Source organism: Ochotona princeps, chromosome 21 (assembly GCF_030435755.1).
Source record: "Ochotona princeps isolate mOchPri1 chromosome 21, mOchPri1.hap1, whole genome shotgun sequence".
NCBI lineage: Eukaryota > Metazoa > Chordata > Mammalia > Lagomorpha > Ochotonidae > Ochotona > Ochotona princeps.
Genome location: NC_080852.1, coordinates 20,256,059 through 20,279,412, shown reverse-complemented (window position 1 = coordinate 20,279,412; position 23,354 = coordinate 20,256,059). Strand labels below are relative to the sequence as shown.

General features: G+C 51.2%; 2 protein-coding genes across 4 annotated transcripts in view; both read left to right on the top strand.

The window, feature by feature from the left end:
• FLNB (filamin B) overlaps positions 1-13,143 on the top strand; it is a 134,952-nt gene extending 121,809 nt beyond the window's left edge. For all 3 annotated transcript variants that reach the window (XM_058679088.1, XM_004581568.4, XM_004581569.4), the window contains 6 exons: positions 582-697; positions 4,666-4,798; positions 6,560-6,736; positions 10,360-10,578; positions 12,355-12,558; positions 12,925-13,143. In XM_058679088.1, coding sequence (XP_058535071.1) covers positions 582-697; positions 4,666-4,798; positions 6,560-6,736; positions 10,360-10,578; positions 12,355-12,558; positions 12,925-13,112 — 1,037 coding nt within the window. In that variant the 3' untranslated portion in view covers positions 13,113-13,143. The remainder of the gene's footprint in view (positions 1-581; positions 698-4,665; positions 4,799-6,559; positions 6,737-10,359; positions 10,579-12,354; positions 12,559-12,924) is intronic.
• Positions 13,144-20,582: 7,439 nt separating this feature from the next.
• ABHD6 (abhydrolase domain containing 6, acylglycerol lipase) overlaps positions 20,583-23,354 on the top strand; it is an 81,750-nt gene continuing 78,978 nt past the window's right edge. The window contains exon 1 of the mRNA XM_058679116.1: positions 20,583-21,005. The gene's annotated coding sequence lies outside the window, so the exon portion shown is untranslated. The remainder of the gene's footprint in view (positions 21,006-23,354) is intronic.

Genomic DNA, 23,354 nt, shown 5'->3' with positions numbered 1-23,354 from the left:
GCTGCCCCAGCCAAGGGGCCTGTGTGCCTAAGCCCGCGAGAACTGGCCTGCTTCACCTTTGTGTCTGTAGGTGCCTGGAACCCCTAGGCATCTGGTGAATCTTAAGGAAACCATCCTCAGGCTCATGGTTTGCAGTCAAATCAAAGGTATCACATGATAATAGAAGTCCATTATATTAAAATAGTGATTGAAAGTTTGTAAGGAATAAGATACGGTTCAACAGCGCATGTATGTCTTCATGAATGCATTAGACCCTAAGATTTAGTCACAGTGTGTTAACTGCCTTCGTTTCAAGGGAGTGCTGACAGGTTGATGAAAATAGAGACCTAGTGTTTCTCCTTCAAGGCCATGAGTCTCCTGAATTCTCTACTGTACCACAGGCCAGTAGTTCTGGATTGATCTAGATTAAGAATCCCTAACCTTGTCCAACTAGAAAATTGTATTGGCACAGCCACAGCCGGGTGACAATCAGCTAAAAGCCATCAATGAGGGCCAGAAGTCCCTGAAGGCATCTTAGCCCTAGGTTTCCCAAGCCATGTTTCCAGAATCTGTGAAATAACCAGATGTTGCTGTCCCCCTAGGTAACTACGAGGTGTCTATCAAGTTCAACGATGAACACATTCCGGACAGCCCCTACCTGGTGCCCATCATCGCGCCCTCTGACGACGCCCGCCGCCTTACTGTTATGAGCCTTCAGGTGAGACGCAAGGAAACATCCACCTCCTTGGCCACAGGCCCACCAGTGAGACCCTTGAACTCTTGAGGCCGTTTCAATCCCATTCCCACCTGATCCTGGTGTTGCCGATCACAGGCGAGCTTTCCCCAGGCACAGTCGATTCCCAGTCACCAGCACATTCCCAAATGTGTTTGGGAATACATTTGCTTTCCCATGTTTATTTAAGAGGAACAAAGGAAGCTTATTAATGATTGGGTTAAGGATACTTTCTGAGCCCATGATGTTGACCCAGCAACTTTTGACTTCTTTCCTAAGAAAGCCAGTTGTAATTTCTTTTATGTAAGTGTACAAGGAAACTACAGGAAGAACATGAGCAGCACCCTGGCAAGGAGGTTCTCTGGCTCCTGTTTTACAGGAGGTTGTGGCCGTCAGGGTCCAGCAGGTATAAAGCAGAGTGATGTCCTTGTGTCTCTAGAATCTGCCTCCTCACCTGCAGCTGGTCCCTACCTTGACAATTTTATGGCAAGTGGCATGCCAGGAAATGCAACTTTTCTCATTGTCTTTAATAGATACTCGGTTGCATGTGTGCCTCTGAGCCATTGGGGTTGTCTCTGGCTGTTTGTTCAGAATACTGAAAAATAAGAACTCTGAACCAGGAGAACCAGTTAGGTTGGCAAATAACAACAGAATGCCAAAGTATGATTTCTGGCTCGTGGACATTCTAAAGAGCCTTCAGCTGCCCCCAATGCTTTTTTTTTTTTTTAAGATTTATTTATTTTTTATTACAAAGTCAGATATACAGAGAGGAGAGACAGAGAGGAAGATCTTCCGTCAAATGATTCACTCCCCAAGTGACTGCCACGGCCGGTGCTGTGCCGATCCGAAGCCGGGAACCTGCAACCTCTTCCGGGTCTCCCACGTGGGTGCAGGGTCCTAAGGCTTTGGGCCATCCTTGACTGCTTTCCCAGTCCACAAGCAGGGAGCTAGATGGGAAGTGGAGCTGCCGGGATTAGAACCAGTGGCCATATGGGATCCCAGGGCGTTCAAGGCAAGGACTTAGGCCACTAGGCCAAGCCGCCGGGCCCAACCCCCAATGCTTTTGAAAAATATTCAATGTATTTGTCTGAAAGACAGAGCTAATTCACTCCTCAAGTACCTGCAACAGCCAGGGCTGGCCTGGGCCAAAGCCAGGAGCCTGGAACTTCAGCTGGGTCTCCCACACAGGTAGCAGTTACCAAGTACTTCAGCTATCACTTCCTACCTCCCAGAGTGCATGTTAACAGGCAGCTGGAATCAAAAATAGAGCCAGGACTGAAACCCAGGTGCTACTTAACCATTGCACCAATTTTTTTTTTCACCCTTCCTCCCCAGCTCTTAAAAAGTGGATTCTTCTTGTATCTCAGATATCATAGATCCATCTGTGAGACTCCAGGTGGCTCACTCCAAGGAGACCTGGGGAATGGCTGGTGATCCTTAATATTTGCCATTGATTTAGGATCCCAGATTGAAGCGGCCTCCCCTGGAGAGTACCAAGAGCACTCACTAACTGGTTGCCGTGGCATTGATGTGTTTCTTGTGTTTCATGTAAAGGCTTCTTAACAGACCTTTCTTTTGTGATCATTGCACCTCAAGCCTATAGAGGGAGATCAACCTAGCATTTATGGAAGGCACAGAGCTGCCTTCTTGCTTCTCGAAGGTTCCCTTCGGATCTTCTGAGGTGTTTATCTCCCTCTTGAGGCTTTGGCAGTGCACAGATTCAGGTAACGTATGTGATTCTGTCCGGGAAACGCTGGTGTGGAGAGAAGCTTCTCCAGAGGTTTTAACTTAGGGTTGTGTCATTGTGCTGGGGGCGTGAATGTTGCAGAAGCACATGGCAGGCTGCGGCAAGCAGTGGCCCCAGCTGAGCAGAGGCGTTTGTTGGCGTTGTCACTGTTATCCTTGGGTCTCTTTGCCCAGTACATAGGTGAATTATTTATCAGACACTCGGCATGAGCCTACACAGTAACATCTGGGGCTGCCTAGGAAAGAGGGGCTCACGTTGCTCTGCCTTGCTCCTGACACTCTATAGGAAATTAAAGTTGTCTAGCCCTCAGTGGGCGATGGCACTACTGCGTGTGTCTGCAAGCTGTTCAGCAGCCTGGCTCTAGAGCACCCTGTTCCACTTTCCCATTCACCACACTGAAATAATGAATTGTTAATTGTGATAGCACTTTCAGTGCTTTTCAGTTTATTTTTAAATTTTAAAAAGTTATTTATTTGAAAGGTAGAGCTACTGGTTCATTCCCTACATGGCCACAAAAGCTGGGGCTGGGCTGGTCCAAGGTCAAAAGCCAGGAGCTTCTTCTTGGTCTCCCATGTGGATACAGGATCCCAAACACATGGATCATCTAACTGCTCTCCCAGGTGCATTAGCAGGGAGCTGCATCAGAAATGGAGCAGCCGGGACTCAAACCAATGCCCATATAGGATGTTATAGGTGACAGCTTTTCCCATTACACCACAGCACCAGCCCCTGTTTTTTGTTGTTGTTTGGTTTGGTTTGGTTTGGTTGGTTAGTTTTTTTTTTTTTAAGATTTAATTTAAAAGAGATTTGAAAAAGAGGGAGCGCTCTTCCATCTACAGATTCCTTTCCCAAAAGCCATGCCAAATCCAAAAGCCCAGAACTCCCATCTGAGTCTCCCAGATGTGTGGCAAGAGCCCAAGTTCTTGGGCCATCTTGTCTTGCCTTTGTATTAGTGAGGATCTGGATCAGAAGCAGAGTAGCCAAGGCTGAATGACACTTTAGTAAGGCATGCAGTCTAACTTGATAGGCTACAACACAGGCCTGAGGTGCTGCAAATGTAGTATATATGATCATGTGCCACTAGTGATGCTCAAATTAGGCAGCTAAGATGCAACCCTCACACCAACCTTGTCATCACCGTACGTTGGTCCTTGTCATCACCTGTGGAAGTTTCTAGAAGCATGGAACCCAAGTCCCAGCATGGGTGTACTGTATCTAAATCTGCATTGTAACAAGATCCCCAGCAGATTCACTTGCACTGAAATGTGAATCCTGCTGATTGGGAGTTATGGCTGTCTCTGGCCAGAACTCAGTCTAAACTCAGTCCATTACGGCTTGGTGGTGACCCATCCCAGGGTGATGCTGCTCAGCCTTGCAGCCAAACATCTTAAGTTCTAGTTCCCGCCTCCAGAAGGGGGCCATTTCTCAGAGCACAAGGAGACAGACAGACCCAACACAAAGCCAGAACTAACACTCTCGCTGCTGCTCTGCAGGAAGGACTGGTGACTTTGAAATGCATGTTAATACTAACAAGCAGTTGGCATTTTTGAATCTTTCAATATTTGGACCAGACCCTATGCTGAGAGCTTTGCATACCTAACATCTTCCCAGCAGCTCTCTGAGATACCAGTAAGTTTTATAGATGTGAAAAACTAAGCCTCAAAGAAATTAAAATAATAAACTCAGACCCAGCAGATTCTCGGGCATTATCCAATATTTTCTCCTTTGTGCATTGACAACTGTAGTAAAAGTTCCCTCACTCCGACTCCTGTGAGAAAAAGGAGCAGAGAGAGAATGATTCATGTCAGTGAGCGTGTGGCTTTGTCATCTGCCAGCCTTCTCCCAAAAGCAGGTTCTTGTTTTGGGGAATGGAAGACACTAGCTTTTCTGAAACTGAAACCGCTGCATGATTGACTGGGTTCTCTCAAGTCTGCAAACCCAGGAGCTGTATTTTCCAACCTGCACCATGGTGATTCTGTGGGTACAAGCCCATGCATGCAGATAAATGTCTGTATCCTGTTTGCTTTTTTTTTTTTAACTCGAAGTTAATAGTGACCTATCCATTGTGTGGTCAGCTATTGTGTGGAGAAGCTTTCTGTGCCCATCTACTTGGGAATTGTCACCCAGCACTCCAAGCTGTCTCAGTGTGCATCCCTGCTTAAGAAATGCTGAGGGCCATAACGTGTCAAATATATTAAATTCTCAGGAATCGGGATTAAAAGTTAACCAGCCAGCATCCTTTGCTATAAGGTTGAATGGTGCAAAAGGCAAGATTGATGCCAAGGTGCATAGCCCCTCAGGAGCTGTGGAGGAATGCCACGTGTCTGAGCTGGAGCCAGGTAAGCAGGTGGTTTAGGGTGGAGGTCCCCATACCAGCACTTTCCTACAGATGTTCCCGCACACATTCAGCCCAGTAGATGACCCACCAGGCCCGTTTCTGCCGGCGAGCTTTTGAGAGCTCTGCCCCAGACCTTGTTTATAAACTCGGGTGTCAGTGTCCGCCAGACTCTGCTTTGGCCTGATGTTCCTCATTTGGCCTTTGCTTCTTCATTTGGTGTACCCAATCCTGCTTTATTTCCTGAGATTTCATTGTGATGGTAAAATCTTACAAACTTTCATGATGCTGTGGACCTTTGGATGTGCATTAATATGGGAGATAGGTTATGCTTATCTGTGATTCTGTAAAAGAGGGGCTGGCTCTATAAGGCCTAATACCCAGAGGTTTTCCGGCCCACTGCCTTGGTATTTGGCATTTACCCCAATTGCAATGAGTTTCAAGGAGACCACAGCCAGTGAGGGTTTATTTTATTATCTGTCAGACCAGCAGGAAGGGGAAGAGTGTTTTGTGTAAGATTCCTTCCCTCTGAGAGCTGCTTAGCATCCCATGAGGATGGGCCAGCTGCAGCCAGCTCAGTGGAGACAACCTCTACCCCCTTACACCCAAGTCAGCACTGGTTACCCACAGGAGAACTGAGAAGCAAATGGCAAAGCGGCCTGGTCAGCTCAATAGGGCTTCTCGAGGGAGGGCACCTGCCCTTTCTGGGCCTTTGGTGTGTCCCCAAAGTTGTATGAAAGTAGAAAATCAAGAACTTCGGCTAACATGGGGGTGTCTTCCCCCCTCCCCCGGGCAGAATGGGCAGTGGGGACCCTTGGGAAGAGCCAGTGTAGAAGACAGCCCACGTCGGGTTGGGTCTTTGGCCACATCAGGGAATATGCTGGTGCTTTCTGAAAGGGAAAAAGATGCGCTGCAGATGGAACTTGGAATTGAGACCAGAGAATGGTGGTACTCGGTGGCCAGTTAGCACCAGAGATTGAAGGAGGGGATTCAGAAAGGTGGTACCTAGTTCCATGACTGGGTAGGACGGGGATAACTCAGGTGAAGGACTAAGAGCTAGCCAGAAGCAAGCAAAGGGTAGGTGAGGGTTTTAAAGAGTTGACTGTGTAATAGGGATGGGCTCAGTTGAAGCACCTCTCAGATACTTGAGTAAAGGTGCTTCAGAGGCACTTTTTGGGAAAATCTCTAGTAAACCTCCTTTACCCACCTTACTGAACTGGACACGTGCCCATTCCTGTCACTTCCTATAGCCAAGGAAATACAGTGACACTTGACTGACACTTGAAGAAAGAAGCATTTTCCTGATGCAGTTAGCAATCACATCTGGACATGGGGTGTAGGGTCAGTTCTAAGGGAGGGCAGGGTGCATGCCCAGCAAGCTAGCCTAGGGAAGGTGCAACCCCGGGGATTACAGCTTGGCAGCTCCATGCAGGTGTTCAGCTCTGGAGAAGCTCAGAGGAGAGAGAGAAGAGGGCTTGAATGAGGGCTTTAAAGAGCATAAATTCAGAAGGCAGTCAAGGGTGCAAGGATTGGCCGTGAGCCCGGGCAGGGAGCAGGAGAACAGACTGTCTGCATCCCAGGGTGGGCCGATTATGTGGTAGTGCAGGGAGGCTGGACATTGCAGGTACCCATTCTGGTGGTCATTCAGTGATCTAACGCCAGCCAGCTTGGGTGACCTGCAGCTCTTTGCCCTCCCCTGGAGTCAGGGGAGGGGGGCGTCCGCGTCTTCAGTGTGATCCCCATGTGCCTTTGCTTCTCTTCCTAGATAAGTATGCCGTCCGCTTCATCCCCCATGAGAATGGTATCCACACAATCGACGTCAAGTTCAATGGGAGCCATGTGGTTGGAAGCCCCTTCAAAGTGCGTGTTGGGGAGCCGGGACAGGCGGGAAACCCTGCCCTGGTGTCTGCCTATGGCGCAGGCCTGGAAGGGGGCACCACAGGTAACACGCCACCCCATGTATTATCTCTGCTGCAGATTTAGCTGTGCTGTCTGCTGGGATGGGGGGCAGTGGAGCTGGAACAGCACTTCACAGTTGCATCGGCACATGGGGTTTGAGCCAAGTGCGGTGAGGCCTATTTGCTCTGTTCATTACACTTCATCAGTGTCTCCCTTTACTGGTCTTTAGGCCTTGGTGCCAGCACACCGAGAGTCAAAGAACACAGCACAGTGCTGTTAGGGGATTTTTTTTTTTTTTTTCGTTATATCAGTTTGTTTTTTGAGAGAAATCAAGATAGGCTGGTCCACTCTCTCTCTCATGCACAAGTCCATTTCCCACACACCTGCAGTAGCCTGTGGGTCAAAGCTGGAAGCCAGGAGCTCAGCCCTGGGCTCCCATGTGGTAGGTGGCAGGGACCCAATTGCTCAGGCCACAGCTACTGCCTCCTAGAGTCTGTGGTATGGGACAGCTGGCATCAGGAGCTGGAGATAGATATCAAACACAGGCACTGTGATGTGGGTAGCCTTTGTCCCTTGAGCCAGCAGTTATTGAAGAGGATCCCAGGGATGGGCATGAGTCATGTCCAGAGCATCGCTGCCTGTCCCTGGCTTTCAGCAATATGACTGCTCTGGGCATTGCTCTGAACCCTCTGGGGAAGGCCCCTGCTTTCCCCAGTGCCATGTGTGTGCACCCCTCATAAGCTCCCCACCCCAAGAGTGAAGTGAGCAGACTCACCCTGCTGGAGGCCAGCCATTCTGCCCTGATGAGCAAGTGTCCTGAGGCATGGAGGGGCCCTGCCCAGTGCCAGGAGTTCGGGGAAGACTCTAGCCACACAGTAATGCCAGCCAAGTGGCCCCCTGGGGTGTGGGGTTGCTGCCAAATTCTCAAGGTGCACCCAGCGTGGCTCCAGCCTGGAAAGAATCAGGAATCGGTTCATGTCCAGGCTTTTACCCCTGACTCCTATGGCTCCTTCCCTAGAGGCACTCACTGTGCCCCAGCGGCTCTTTGTGGAGTGCCCAAGAGTGGTTTTCAGGCCATGATTAGGGCATCGTAGTGACCTGCTATCAAAGGCCCAGCTGAGGTTCTGCTGGCATTTGGAGGGCGCAGCCAGCCTTAGTCCACCCCACAGTGGCCACTGGTGTCCCCCACACAGGCAGGGGCCAGCTGCACCCAGGGCCTGTCTCACTTCCTCTTGGCAATTAGCACACCTTCTCAGGTGCTCAGCTTTCAGTCTGTGCCTGGTCAGTTCCAGGACATGCCACTGAGATAGTAATAGCTGGGATTACTAGGAGGCTCAAGCCATGAGGGGTGAGGGACAGATTAGTGCTATTCCAAACCCTGGGTCATTACCACTGTTGTCCAGGGGAAGGTGTTTGTTTTTCTAGGCCAGAGGTTCCACAGCTATGGGAGGGAGACACATGGAAGGTTCCATGTGTTCTGGCTGCACCCTACCCTCTAGAACAAAGCAAGCACCCTGTGTCTGGCTGTGTCTCTTAGCCAAAGCTGTAAAGAGTGCATTCTGCAGGCCTAGGGGCAGAGTAGTGGGAGAGTGTTGGAGGGGAATCTCTGCCAGTGAGGGCAAGCTCACAGGTCCTGAGTTAGACCTGGGAATACTGGATCCTTTGGAGTAGTTTTTCCCATTGAGACAGTCCAGGAGCCCCAGCATACAGCAGGTGTAGCACACAAACCTTTCCCCCACCTGCTTTAAAGACCAAGTAGTTTGCGTTCACACACGTGGAACTCATGGGGCCTTGCCTGGATGCACTGGGGGATGGACATGAGACTGCCATGCCCTGAAAGAAACGTCTTGGGCACCAGCTACTGTCTCAAGCTAGACGCAGTGGAGACCCTTGTGCACATATGCATTGTTTCCCCTGTCCCTTCTCAGGCAAGTGCTTTACCTCTAGGTTAGATTAGACCCAGTGTTCAAAAATCTGCTGGTCCCCAGCCGTGTGACTCTGGGCACACTATTAGGCCTCTCTGTGACTCTACTTCCTTTTTCTGTAAAGTGGGTATAAAAACAGAGCTCACTTGATAGACTTCTCAGCCTTAAAGGAGATTGTGACTAAGTAGCCCTTGTCCTGTGATTCTTTATTTGAAAGGTGGAGAGACAGAACCTTCAATCTGATGGTTTACTCCCCAGATAGCTGTACCATCCAGATTTGGGCAAAGCTGGAACTAGGAGTTGGGAACTCCCTCCTGGTTCCCCATATAGTTGACAGAGGCCTGAGCGATTCGGCCATCTTCTACTATCTTCCCAAGCACATTAACAGGAAGCTGGATCAGAAGTAAAGCACCCAGGACTCTGGCACTCTGGCATCACAAGCCTTGGCTAAATGCCAGCTCTGGCCACATTTTCAGTTTTGCTTAAAAGTACCTTTCCTTATCGGCACCTTACAGATACTTCCTGGACGTGTATGTTTCTCTCCCTTCCCAACACCCACCTCCCCTACATGCCCACTGCTGCCCAAGGGCCTTCTCAGCAGCCCAGATCAGATGCTGGGACATGGCTGAGATTGCAAGGGCCACCTTGGACCAGGAGCTTCAGGAGCCTCCAGGAACAGCTGGGTTGTGTCTGCACAATAGCAGCTGCTTTGTTTTTCTGATGGCCAGAACAATCAGCCTTTCTCTGGCCTAGGAGCTATAATTGAATCAGAATATTTCCTAGCTGGGGAGGCATCTAGGCCTCTGGCATTTAAAAAAAAAATGCACAGTCCTGCCTGGATACTATGCAGGGGTGTTCCACAGAAGGCACTGCGGCTGGGGTCTAGATACCCAACCAGTCCCCACTGAGCCCCATTTTTCCCTCTGGCCTGAAAACAGGGGTAAGGGCCTTTAGTGGAGCAGTGGACCTGGGTGGGAGCACCTCTGTGGTCTTCAGTAGATGCTCTTTGGGCCTCTTCTTTTGTCTTGAGGCTGTACAACTGGGCAGGAATGCCCTCTGTGGGCCAGCCAAGAGGTCAGGTTACTTACGGCTGACATGAGAACATCCAAGGCAGCCCCACTGTCCATCTGGTGGCCAAGAGACACACCTAGGCAGTCATGGTTCAGACCCAGCTCACCAAGAGTTGCTGGTGGCCAAAGTCATTTCTGGAATCGGGGGCACTGAGAAAGGATTCCACACACAGAGCCTGCAGCCTTGGCAGTGTGGACACAGTTGGCTAGTGCTGCTAGCTGGCACCTGTCCCTCTGGGTCTGCAGATCACAGCACTGGCCCAGGCATTAGCATGGTATCTATGAGAAGCAAGGCAGGAGATACTGGGTTCTATCTTCTGGCCCTCCCACCAAAGTCCACTCAGAGCAGCAGGGACAGGTCAGGGGGGCCCACGCCTCCCCTCCTCCCTGTTGGCCATGGCCCATGCCCAGAGGACAGCACCTGGTGCCCAGGCAGTGGATGCTTGTGGGCAAAATGTCAGCCCTGCTCACATTGTTCTGGCCTGGACAGGGTCTTTCATGCTGGGACAGGTAAATGGATTCCTGAGCCACTGAGGCTAGCTTTCTGTGAGGGGATCGAGTACCCTCTTCTCACAGTCCCTCACTTCCTTTGGAAAAGCCCCCAAAGCACACCTGCTTTCCCCTCCTCCATCCCAGATCATCATTGCACCACCCTCTCTGCTTCTTCCCAGGTATCCAGTCTGAGTTCTATATCAACACCACTCGCGCGGGCCCGGGGACATTGTCTGTCACCATTGAAGGCCCATCCAAGGTGAAAATGGATTGCCAGGAAACCCCAGAAGGCTACAAAGTCATGTACACGCCCATGGCCCCTGGAAACTACCTGATTGGGGTCAAATATGGCGGGCCCAACCACATCATGGGCAGTCCCTTCAAGGCCAAGGTGACAGGTGAGCACTGACCCGCTTTGTGCAGGGTTCCTCCTCACTGTGAAGTGAACTATTCTCGGGAAATGAGCCCTGGTAGAACAAGGGTGACTGCGGATCTTGAGTTCTTCACCATAAGCAGGTGGCATGAGGTACCAGGCACTGTGTGTGCAAAGCATCTTCCATCCACTGGTTCACTCCCCAGATGGCCGCAGTGGCTGGAGCTGTGTCAATCCAAAACCAGGAGTAAAATGATCAAATATTTTATTAAGTTGTATAAAAACATGTCTCCTCCAGAACACTGGGAGAAAATAGCAAACTGCGGAAACTGTCTGACATCCTACGATATAGATACCAAGTGTAAATATTGGGTGAATTTTGTCCAGACAGCACATATCACTGTGATATGAGTAGTGTAGGTTCCTTGATGAAAACTGAGAAAACCCAAATAGAAAAAGCATTCTCTCTTTTGTAGAGAATCATAGGTGATATCTTCTGAGCTCTCTCAGGCTTTCTTTTTCTTTTCTTTTTTTTCTTAATCATTATTATTATCATTTTTTGATACAGTTCCATAGACCCTGGGAGTTCTCTTACCCCTCCACCCCAAATCTCCTCTCCCATCCTCCCTGAGTTCGCCTCTGTCTATAATATTGTTTTTCTTTTTTTTTTTTTCTTTTTTTTTTTTAATTATTTATTATTTAACTTCAGTAATTACATTGTATTATGTGACATATAATATTGTTTTTCATAAACAGTCATATGTCCATCATTGCAGGCATGGACAATGTCAAAGTCCAGCATCCTATTGTCAGCATATACTTAAAAATTTCATTGGGAGTCCATCTTTGGTCTGGAAGTAGAGATGAATACTGCATTGTATCCTCACATCTGGATATGTTAGTCTCCATTACATAGTTACTATACATCCCTTTAAATGAAAAGCCACAATACAAAATCAACAACAGGAAGAAAATTAAAAATTTACAATGCCATGAAGTTAAATAACATGCTACTGAATATGATAGTCTCCATTACACAGTTACTGTACATCCATTTAAATGAAAAGCCACAATACAAAATCAACAATAGGAAGAAAAAAGAAATTGTCATGAAGTTAAATAACATGCTACTGAATGACTAACGTGTCACTGAAGAAATGAAAAAGAAAATCAAGAATCTCCCAGGCTTTCATACTGCCTGTCTTGGGTTCCAGGGACCCTACCCCACCCCTGCCCAGGGATACCAAGATCCACAGTGCTCAAGTCCCTTAAAAACCTGGTTTGATATTTGCATATCAGCTGAACTAGTCTACGTACTAGTTACATAGACTGCCTAACCCTGTGTAAATGCTATGTCAGTGGTTGTTAACCCTGTGTTATTAGAGGAAGAAGGACAAGGAACATGACCTATGCACTTTTTTTTTCTTATTGGTGACTCACAATTGGTTACGTGCCCAGCTGTGCATCTGCAGATGTGGAGGGCCTGTTGAACCTGGAGTTTTTGAATAAAATGGCAATTGTAGAATTTTACAGTAGCATCTCTTTTCTGTGGGAGAGATTTTTAGGTCAGCCAAGGCCAGACCTGCCCATTGCCTGGTCCAGAAAGCCAGATCCTCATTGGATGCTATGAGTATGGAAGACATCATGGGTGGATGTGAGATGGGGGAGATCCTAGCTTTTGTCTGCAGGTGTTAGGGTGCAGGGGTTCTCCTATGGATTCTGTCTGCATGGGGAACCTCTGACTGAAACACCCCCTTGATCTGGCTACTCGTCCCCCACCACCCTCCTTCCTGTGTCCTAGGTCAGCGTCTCGTGGGTGCCGGTTCAGCCAATGAGACCTCGTCCATTCTAGTGGAGTCGGTGACCAGGTCCTCAACAGAGACCTGCTATAGCGCCATTCCCAAAGCATCCTCGGACGCCAGCAAGGTGACTTCCAAGGGGGCAGGGCTGTCAAAGGCCTTTGTGGGCCAGAAGAGCTCCTTCCTGGTGGACTGCAGCAAAGCCGGTAGGTAGCACTTGCCTGCTCGAGCAGTAGGAGGACTGGAAGCAGGGGCAGGCTGAGCTGCTTCAGTCCACTTTGGCATGCTCTGCTGAGGTTTTTGGTTGTGCTCACAAACAAAGCTGAAACGGGGAATCCAACAGGGAAAGGGAAAGTTGCATATCCAAGTGCCTTGGGTGCAAGTGGCAAGGCAGGGACGGGAGCCCACACCATCAGCCTCTGGGGGATTCTGCCTACCTTCCCCATCTCCCACCCCTTCGAGGACACCCACAGCAGTGTGAATGCCCAACAGAAAGGCCCTGGTCCCTTGAGCTCCTCTTCTCCTGCCCAGCCCTTCATACCCAGTGGAGTGACCGTAGTCTTTGCCTGCAGGTTCCAATATGCTGCTGATTGGGGTCCATGGACCCACCACACCCTGTGAAGAGGTGGCCATGAAGCACGTGGGCAACCAGCAGTACAACGTCACATATGTCGTCAAAGAGCGGGGCGAGTACGTGCTGGCCGTCAAGTGGGGGGAAGAGCACATCCCCGGCAGCCCCTTCCACGTGACCGTGCCTTAAACCGGCTTCCACCTGGGACGAGCTTCTTGCAGTTGCTTGTGTTGCTTGTTTGTAATTCACTTGACATCGAGTCCTCTGCCCTGTTGGTGAGTCTGCAGCCTCGTCCCGCCAACCTCACCGTACCTTGCTGTTTGCAAGTACCTTCCGAGCCTCGTGCCCGCCCTCTTTGCCTCCCTGGAGTAGCCTAGGAAATGCGTTCCCTGGGTCACCTGCCAGGGACAGATTGCGGACAAGAAAGGCGGTTTTAAAAAGAAAAAGAAAAAAAGGATGAAATTGGTTAGCCTGGGCTCCCAGCTCCTGGCTCCCGGCTCCACATTTAAGAAACCAGACCAGGGGTTTTGGGTGGGGAGCAGGGATGGGATTATTTGGCAAGGTCTGCCCAGGGGGTTCATATTACATCCCTAAAGGCTGCCACAGCTACTTGGCTGCAGCGCTCTGTGGTGGTCTCCCATTGCTCCAAGGTGGTGGCAAACTGATGGGTCCCCTGGGCCCATGCCCTTCTTGCCTTCATTACCTTGTAGTCACAATGTGTAACCAACATGACAACCGCATCTCTGCTTCTGTTATTTAAAGTCCCCTCAGTTTGTTAGCCTGAGGAAATTCTACAGCGGCCAGAGTCCCCAACCCTCCCCACTTGCCAAAGACCCCCTTAACCCGCCTAAGCCCTTGTTTGTAACACATGCTGCAGACAGGGGTCAGCCTGGTGAGTCCTGGCATGTGTCCTTGGCATAGAAGCCTGGCACGTGATGCCACATTCTGTACCTGCCTCCAGTCAGCCTCCTGCATCCCTCAGTATAGACAGCAAGGGATGAAACTCCTGCAAAACAGCCTCAACAGTGGTGGATATGTCTTTCACCATGGATGTTTGCAGAGGATGGAATCCCAGACAAGAAGTGTGGGGCATCTGCTGTGCCTTCCTGCAGACCAGAGTCAGCTCTGGGGTCGGGATGGTGTGTGATGGCAGAGCCCAGCTCTGATTTGCTGCTTGACCCTGAGAAGTAGCGGGGGAGCGTATGCTGATACTTGGAAGCTGGAGTAGCCCGAAGCCTAATGTGAAAGGACCACAGGCCTTGTGAATGGGGACGTGGAACCCAAACTGGAATCAAATGGCAACTGTAAATTGTATCTCATAACTTATTAAATAAAATGTTCGCTCTGTTCAAGTGACCCTGGGTGTTCTTGGAATGAATGGCTGGAGTCCAGGCACTGTGCTCCTAGGAACCCTAGCAGAGGAGCAGTAGTCTCTTCTATGGGGAGTGTGGCCTCCTGTGCAGGGGGGCTGTCCTGGGGCTCCAAGAGGCCAGGATGAGCAGACACTGAAGGTCAGACCTGCCCTTCTGCCAGCACCATTTATTGGCACATCCCGCCTGGGAAAACCACTCAGGCAGATCCTGCAGCTTTAGAGGAGTGAGAGAGAGAGAGAAAAACTGGGTCCCAGGTCAGTGTGATAGCCTAGTGGCTAAATCCTTGCCTTGCATGCACTGGGAGCCCATATGGGCACCAATTCATGTCCTGGCGGCTCCACTTCTCATCCAGCTCCCTGCGTGTAGCCTGGGAAAGCAGTAGAGGATGGCCCAAAGCCTTGGGACCCTGTACATGTGTGGGAGACCAGACAAGCTCCTGGCTCCTGGCTTTGGATCGGCTCAGCTCCAGCTGATGCAGCTACTTCAGGAGCGAATCATCAGACAGAAGATCTTTCTGTCTCTCCTTCTCTCTGTAAATGTGCCCTTCCAATAAAAATAAAACAAATCTTAAAGCACACACACAAAGCCTGGGTCCTGGCTGCCTGATAAATGCTTTTTTTAGGGAGTTAAATCCCACAAGCAAGTGCCCTATCAGCCAGCCACCCCCCACACACTCCCTCCTTGTCTTCAGCTCAGCTGCTGCACCATCAGCTGATTCTGATGGGAAATGCTTGTAGGAACATACACACACATACTTCTGCCTCTGGCCAGAGACAAGCCCTTTTCTGTGTCCTCTGACTCTGGCTGTGCGAGGAAGCAGGGTAGAGGATTAGCGGTGGGGTTTCTGGTGCCTTTCTTAGAACACCTATGCCAGTCAGAATCATGTCCTGGGCTCCTAACCCCGGAATGTCTAGTTCCCTGTGTGGGACTCCAAGCCTCCACATGACATTGGCTTTGACCACAGGGATGGGACCTGGTTGGTTTTTGTTTGTAGGAAGTGGCAGTTGTGAGTTAACAGCAGGGCCTTTGGTACCAGGTAGCCCAGAGTTTAAATGCTAGCTCCACCCTGCACTCATTGGGTGGCCTCACTTCTGAGTGTGAGGAATCATGTGAAATCCCATAGCAGGCTCTGGAGAGCCGTTCCAACCTGAGCCTGGGACCAGTAATTCTCTGTGACCAGCACCTGCAGGAGGTGGTGAGAGAGAGCCCCTTGTCAGCACCAGGGGCTGCACTCAGTAGTCCCTGTGGCACATTTTCTCCCTCTAAGCCTCTACCCACCTGATCCTTCTAAAAACCTCTCAGAGTGGAAATGTGCACCTGTTTGCCGGTCAGTGACTAGGGCAGAGGACAGCCCTTGGCTGCACTTAGGCTTGGCTGCTATGGAAACTGACTGTTGTTTGTGCAAACACCTTGAAATATTTGAAACTTGACCCTGGACAGCCTTGGTGCCAAGTCCTTTCCAACTTTCGTTGTTTGACTTTGCCCCTTTCCTAGTAGGAGCTTGTGGGGCCTTCACTCTTCGGTAACCAGGCAGGTCATGCAGATGCAGCTGGCTGTCACCCTGCAGGAACCCTCAATGGGGAAGAGACACTGTCCCCTCTCAGTGCACCTGCCCAAGGCATGTTCCTGTGCAGCCAGGGAAGCACGCCCCAGCTGCTCTCCAAGAAGGAAGTGGGTTGTTAACAGAGCCCTCTTTCCAGTGCACTTAGCAACAAAAGGGCCCTTGGCCCACGTGTCTGCTTTGAGAATATCAAAAAGGCCTGAAAGCTACACTTGGAGGACTTTGGGGTAAAAGGAGCTGGGTGCGTAGGGACTGAATTCCCCTTGAAAATCAGTCTTAAAAATTGGTGGGATAAACGTGAGTGATCCTTGAATGCTTGGTAGTCCCTCAAGTTTGCCTTTTTTTTTTTTTAGATTTATTTATTTATTTTTTTTAATTGCAAAGTTAGATATACAGAGAGGAGGAGAGACACGGAAGATCTTCCATCCAGTGATTCATTCCCCAAGTGACCATGATGATTGGAGCTGAGCCAATCCGAAGCCGGGAGCCAAAAACTTCTTCCAGGTCTCCCACGCGGGTGCAGGGTCCCAAGGTTTTGGGCCGTCCTTGACTGCTTTCCTAGGCCACAAGCAGCGAGCTGGATGGGAAGTGGAGCCTCCGGGATTAGAACCGGCGCCCATATGGGATCCCGGCGCGTTCAAGGCAACGACTTTAGCCTCTAGGCCACTGCACCAGGCCATTATTATTATTATTTAATTTATTTTCATCTGTTTGAAAGAGCAACAGAGACTGCTGCTTCACTCCCCAAATGCCCACGATAGCCAGTGCTGAGCTAGGCCGGAGCCAGGCATCAGGAACTCCATCCAGGCCTCTGACTGGGGTGGCAGGGGCTCAAGTACTTGATCCAGCTTCTAGCAGTAAACTCAACTGGAAGCAGAACAACTGGGACTTGAACCAACATTGTGATGTGAGATGTGAACAGCCCAAAGGGAGGCTTATCCTGCAATGACACACACACATATGCACACACACACAACCTCCTCAAGTTTGTGTTTTATAGTAGGGGGCCACGATCATTCCTTGGGGGCAGGTATTTCCTCCTAGTTGTTAAGTCATGGGTTAAGTTATGTCCCACATCAGAACATCCAGGTTTGATACCTGCCTCTGGCTCCTGACTCCAACTTCCTGCTAATGTGCATCCTGGGAGGCAGCAGGTGATGGGTCCTGGTCAGCCAGCTGGGAGACCTGGATTGAATTCTTATTTCCCAGCTTTGGCCCAACCCTAACTGTTGTGGATGATGGGGGATGAACCAATGGAATGGAGTGCTTCTGTTCTCCAATAAATAAATATGAATTAAATAGGAAGGATCAAGAACTGGACTCTTGAGATGCAGTCCTCAGTGTGCAGGATGGGTTGCCGGGTGGGATGGAGTATTTCCAAGTCTCCGGTGACTCAGGGAGGAGGAGCTTGCTACAAATGAAAATCACCCTCTAAAATGTATCTGATTTAAGTATTTTTGTTGTTGCTGATGTGTTTTCACATCAGCAAGTCAGAACTCAAAAGAGGCAGTGAGAATGTCTGATTTTAGAGAGCTGAGGGCCCAAAGCAAGCCTGGGGTGGGTTTTCCCCCTCTGCTTTGTCCTAAAGGGGTGAGAGGAAGCTTTCCAAACAAAGGGAGTCTTCTCAGCTTTGTGCTGGCTTTGTCCAGGAGACCAGCTCATGGGTATGGAATTTAAGGGGATCCCCTCCCCACAACACACACACCCTTGTTCCCTCTTCCTTGTGAGTTCTCAGGACTGGGAGAAGGATTAACAAGCTGGCCCGTGGCTTAGGGCCAAGAGCCTTTTGAGCTGTGGACTTGCTCATGCTCAGGACAAAGCTCCAAGACGAAGGCTCAGCCAGCCTTTATGGTCCCTGTCATCCCCTTTGCCCTGTCCACACACCCTTCACAGGCACCACCGGGACACCTCTCCCTGTCGGGAGCTAGGCACCCTCCTTGCCCAGGCCAGGTGAGCTCCAAGGACAGGGAGGGTCTTGGCAAAGGAGCCAAGCCCAGGAATGCCATGCTACAGGCCCAGCTCCAGGCTGCAGAGCCACCTGGGCTGTGAGAAGGACCCAGAAAGCTGCAGGTGCCATAGGTACAAGTCTAAGGTTCCAGCCCAGAGCTGCAGCTTCGTGCTCTCTCTGTGCCCTCACCTATGAAAACTTCAATCTAGGATCAGACAAAATGCAGCTGCTCACCCCCAGCCCTGTCATCCCCTCACTGGCCTGAGGAGACCCTCCTCCACTCAGAGCTATGAGTGTGAGGGAGACTCTGCCCCCATCCCAGGGTAGAGCAGAAGGTTCCCCAATAAGGGCCAGGGGCTCAGCATGGTGGTTGTAAACAGTGCCAGAAGACTCAGATCCTGTAACTGTCCAGTAGTCACTTGACCCTCACAGAAGATTGTGCCTCAGTTTTCTCTCCAATGAAATGGGGTTAATAGGACCCTGAGTATCCTGAGAGTTCACTGACACGGATGTCAGGAGCATCTCCTGGGATGGGGAAGGTCCTTGGAGTTTCAGGATCACTGGGGTGAGGTGATGGAGATAATTCCTCTACAGGAAGAGCTGCCAGCCCAGGAACAGGGAGGTACCTGAACAAAACAAGTCCCGAGGCCTAGGAGGGGCAGTGTGGTGCTCTGGGGGCTCCAGCCCATGCCCCAGGCTGTCCTTGACCCTGCTCAGAGCCACTGTCACTCCTCTGCCTTAATGCAGGCCCAGGTACGAGGCAGGCCTGAGGGCTGCTCCCACCCCTTCGCAGGGATGTGACTGTGGGCTTACAGGAACCTGCATCACACCATGCTAGGCTCTGGGTTTTTAGTCCCACCTATCACAGGCACAGAGAGGGCAGGTGGTAATTACAGTTACAGGGCTGAGTTTAGGGACATGTCTGCACTTGGGCACTGCTTACAGAGCAGGGACCCGAGTCCCTCTGAAGACAGGGTCCCCTGCCAGGCAGGTGGGGTTGAGTTCCAGCCTGGTCTATCCTCTGCCTGCAAGTAGCCCCAATCCCTCAGGCAGCCCAGCCCTTTGGCACCAGGCCTTCATTACCTGGGCGACAAAAAGCAGCCACGTAAACACAAAACGAGTTCCCCTCTCCCCTCCCTGCTCATCTCCCTTATCTAAAAGCACACCGCGAAGCCGGGCCACCCTGGAGGTAAGCTATGGCCTGGGCACCTCAGGGAGTGGGTGGGGACCAGGAAGCAGCTCCTGGGTGCCCTCTTCTGGTCAGCCTCAGCAATTGATAGCAAGGATAACTTGAAACCCAAGGGGTCCAGAACCAGCTGTGCAGGGGCATGGATGTCCAGTGCCCCTACCCAGTGAAGCCAGAGTCTGGGAAGTCAGGGGAGTCTCTCCAGGACCAGAAACTCAGAAATGGCCCCTATCCCCAGGGCTGCAGCCAGGCCCTGACCCTCCAAGAGCTGCATCCACAGGTGCCCAAAGGAGAGATTCCAACATCTGGTCCTGCTGTCCTGGGAGTATGGCTGGCAGGTGCATCAAAGCCATTCCAGGCTATTAGTCAGGCCCAGCCTCCCTCCTCAGCCTCAACCATCATTGTCCCTCTCTCCTGGTACATAGAGGCAGCTTACCATCTTCCAAGAAGGCTGGGCACCTTCTCATTTCCAGTCCCTGTCTCTGCTACTGAAATGTTCCTCCTGCCCCTTCCTCTGCTTGACCACATTGCATGTGTCACCTCCTTTGGGGAGTCCACCAGGATTCTTCCAGAAAGATCCACTGAGCCCAACTTTGGGTTTAAAGAAGCACTGGGCCCACAGCCTCTCCATTGCTTGAGGACACCTATCTAACCCTGGGAAAGCCCTGAGTTCCAGGACTCAACAACTTTCCGGCTGCCCTCCAAACTCCCAGAGAGGATGGTCCTCAGTGACTGTGGAAGGAAGGTACACATGAACAGATGAGTGGACAAGGGCGAAGGACGCTGTCCATGGAAGGAGATCTGGAGGTCCGTGACTTCAGCTGGACCCAAGATGGGCTGGTGAGAAGCCAGCGTGAGGATGTCACTCAGTTAACCCTCAGGAGCCTCAGGGTGGAATTCTGGCTCGCTTCTAGACCGGCCACCAGATGGTGCTGTGAGACCGACCATCCACTTGCTGGCTGGCTTGGGGCCTCCATTTCCTCACCTGTGAAAGGGAATTAGACTACCTAGCAAGAACCTTTTGAGGCCCAGAAGCCTGGGATTGAATTCTGACCCCGTGACTCTGATTTTCTTGGGGCCTACATACACTGGCGTTCACCAGTCCCTCCCTCCGTAAAAATGCTATGCATATTTTTCACTGATGTATGAAGTCTGTTTTTCCTCACTGCTACTACTGAAAGGCCTCCCTGGTGGCCCGGGAGTCAGGGTCACCCGGCAGGGCCGGCTCAGGGGTCACGCGGCTCAGGGGTCACCCGGCAGGGCCGGCTCAGGGGTCACCCGGCAGGGCCGAGGCAGCGCAGGTGAGGCCCGTACTCAGGCGGCGGTGGAACTCTCGCGTGAAGACACGGAACCTCCCACAGCCCGGCAGGAGAAATCCCAGTGCCCCAGGACCCGGCTTCCGGCTGCCGTTCGCCCGCCCTGGTTCCTCAGCCGTTCCCACCAGGACCTCTAAGGGCATCCCCAGGCTCCTCTCCAAGCCATAGCAGCTACTCTCAGGACACACACGAATATTCCATAGTCGTTTCCCTCACGTCCTATCCCTCCTGCCTCAGAGACCCTGGGCGCCATGATGGCTGCGCCTGACGAGAGAGCTGGCTCTGGCCCCAGCGCTCCTCCGGATCCGGACGCTTTGTTAACGTCTCCGTCTCCATGGCTCAAGGACACGGGCGGCGGCCGACCCCATGGCCCAGCGCTGTGGCCCGGCATCCTTCAAATGGAAGCCCGCCCGGCACAGAGCAGGCCCCAGCCGGCACCAGCTGCACTTGTTGCCGTCCGCGGGGAAGTTTTTCTGCTCCGTCCTCTATAGAGCCCCGAGGAGAACTCGACACCAGCGGGAATCGGAAGGAAAGGACAGAAAAATAGGGTGAAGTTCCCTGTGGTTGAGGCCTGGAAGAGTTTCCCACCCAGCAGAGACGCAGGCAGGGAGGCGCACATCCTCACTCCTGCCGCCAGGGGGCCCCCGCGACTGGAGCCCGAACGGAGCTGAGCCTGCTGAGGGATCCTTGGAAAAAAGGTGGGTGTGTATATCATTCCATTTTTAATTGGAGGGGTTTGAAAACCAGAACTCTTCCCATCTGCCGGTTCACTTCCCCAAATACCGGCAACAGTGGGAACCGAACCAGGCTGAAGCCTAGAGTCAGAAAGTCAATCCTAGTCTTCCATGTGGGTGCCAGGGACCCAAATACTTGAGCCATCTCCGCCTCCCAAGGGTGCTCGTTAAGAAGAAGTTGGAATCAGAATTGAAGCCAGGCAGGTCTTGAACCCAGGCACTCCAAGGTAGGGTATAGTTCCAACTGGCTGCTGACCCCCATGTGCCAAACACACAGCCCTCATTTTCTTTCCTTTTTTTTTTTTTTTTGGTAAAGATTTAATTTATTTTTATTGCAAAGTCAGATATACAAAGATATACAGATATACAAAGAGGAGGAGAAGCAGAGAGGAAGATCTGAAGATCTTCCATCCAATGATTCACTGATTCACTCCTCAAGTGACCACAACTGCCGGAGTTGAGCAAATCTGAAGCCAGGAACCAGGAGCTTCTTCCAGGTCTCCCATGCGTGTGCAGGGTCCCAAGGCTTTGGGCTGTCCTCAACTGCTTTCCCAGACCACATGCAGGGAATTGGCTGGGATGCGGGGCTGCCAGGATGTGAATTGGCACCTGGGACCCTGGCACGTTCAAGGCTAGGACTTTAGCCACTAGGCCACTGTGCTGGGCCCAGCCCTCATTTTATTTTACAAAAATGTTTGTTTAGTGGTCAGAGCTGCACTGGCTAATCCTTTAAGTGCAAGCACCAGCATCCCATATGGGTGAAAGTTTATGTCCCAGTTGTTCCTCATCCCATCCAGCTCCGTGCTTGTGGCCTGGGAAAGCAGTCAAGGACGGCCTAATGCTTTGGGATTCTGCATCTGCATGGGAGACCAGGAGGAAATTCCTGGCTCAGATCAGCTCAGCTCCAGCTGTTGTAGCCACTTGCGGAGTGAATCAGCAGACAGAGGATCTCTCTCTGTCTCTCTCTGTAAATTTGCCTCTCCAATGAAAATGAGTGTTTTTTAAAATGTTTGGTTATTTCACATGCAGAGAGTGCAAGAGAAATCTTCCATGTCCCACTCCCCAGATGCCTACAACAGCCAAGGCCGTGCCTGGTGGAAATCAGGAGCCTGCTCCATTCATGTGGGTAGCAGTTACCCATCTGCTTGGGCCATCACATGCTGCTTTCCAGGGTGCAGCTAGCAGGAAGCTGGGATTTGAACCCAACATTCCTGCTGGATATAGACCTGCCAGGCTGGATCGAGCTGTTACACCAAACACCACTGCTTGTTTCTTTTTCAAAGTCCTGTAGTTTGACCTAGTGACTTCCCTAAACCCTAAAGCTTGACACCACTGGTGCCAGAGTCCAGGGCACCGTGGTGACTGTGGGTAAGGCACATGGGAGCTGGGTAGCTGGAGCAAGGGTGAGGGTTTCTCTGGCTCTGCCTCCCACCCACGCACCCACCTGGACCAGGGATCTTTTCTCCTTCCAGGAGGCACAAGGACCGTGGCCTCCAGTTTGTTACCTTTTCCTAGCGTGGTATCTCATTGCTTTGCAACATGCCTTCTCCAACCCACAGAATAGATACAAATCAGGTTGCTGAATTGGAGAAGCAGCCACCCCCAGCCTGGGCAAGGTGAAGGTCACTGGGGGGCAGGGTCTCTGTGTTCAAGGCAGGAAACTAATGTTGATAAGGAAGAGAGTATAACATGGACTGGGAGTAGTGAAAGTACTGACTTCTCCATTCTCAAGGTTCATTTGCCAAAACACTGCTGTAGTGAATGACAAAGAAATGGGACAGTAGCATGATTCCCCATGTGGGAAAAATTCGTTCTAAATAACAGAGCTGTATGTGATTCCAGGGGCTTAAAGGGACCTACACTCTGATGGAGCCAGCTCTGCTCAAAAAAATAAGCATAGCTTCCATGTATGGGGGCTTATCAGGGGTGAGGCCCGTGCTCAGGGCCACATACCAGTCCTCTCATGGAAGCTTTACCTGTGAGTTCAAGTCTCCTTTTCCCATATAAGGACGTTGAAGCTGGCACTGATCTCTGGGCAGCAGGTGGAGCAGAGCTGGCCTTTTGCACCCACACTCCTCCTCTTCAACTAAGGAGGGCAAATGTGAGCCCTCAGATCACCTGCGAGGGAGGGATGGCTTTGCTAGAATGCTGGTTCCTGGGCTCTGGCACAGCTCTCCTGAGACAGACCCTGGGAGGCTGGGGCCTGGGAATCAACCTAGTAGCTGCTTCCCTGGGATTTTGGTGCACACCAAGGTCAGACACTGGACAAAGCCAAGGCTGAAAGGGTGTGTGCCACAGGGGTGTATTCCCCTC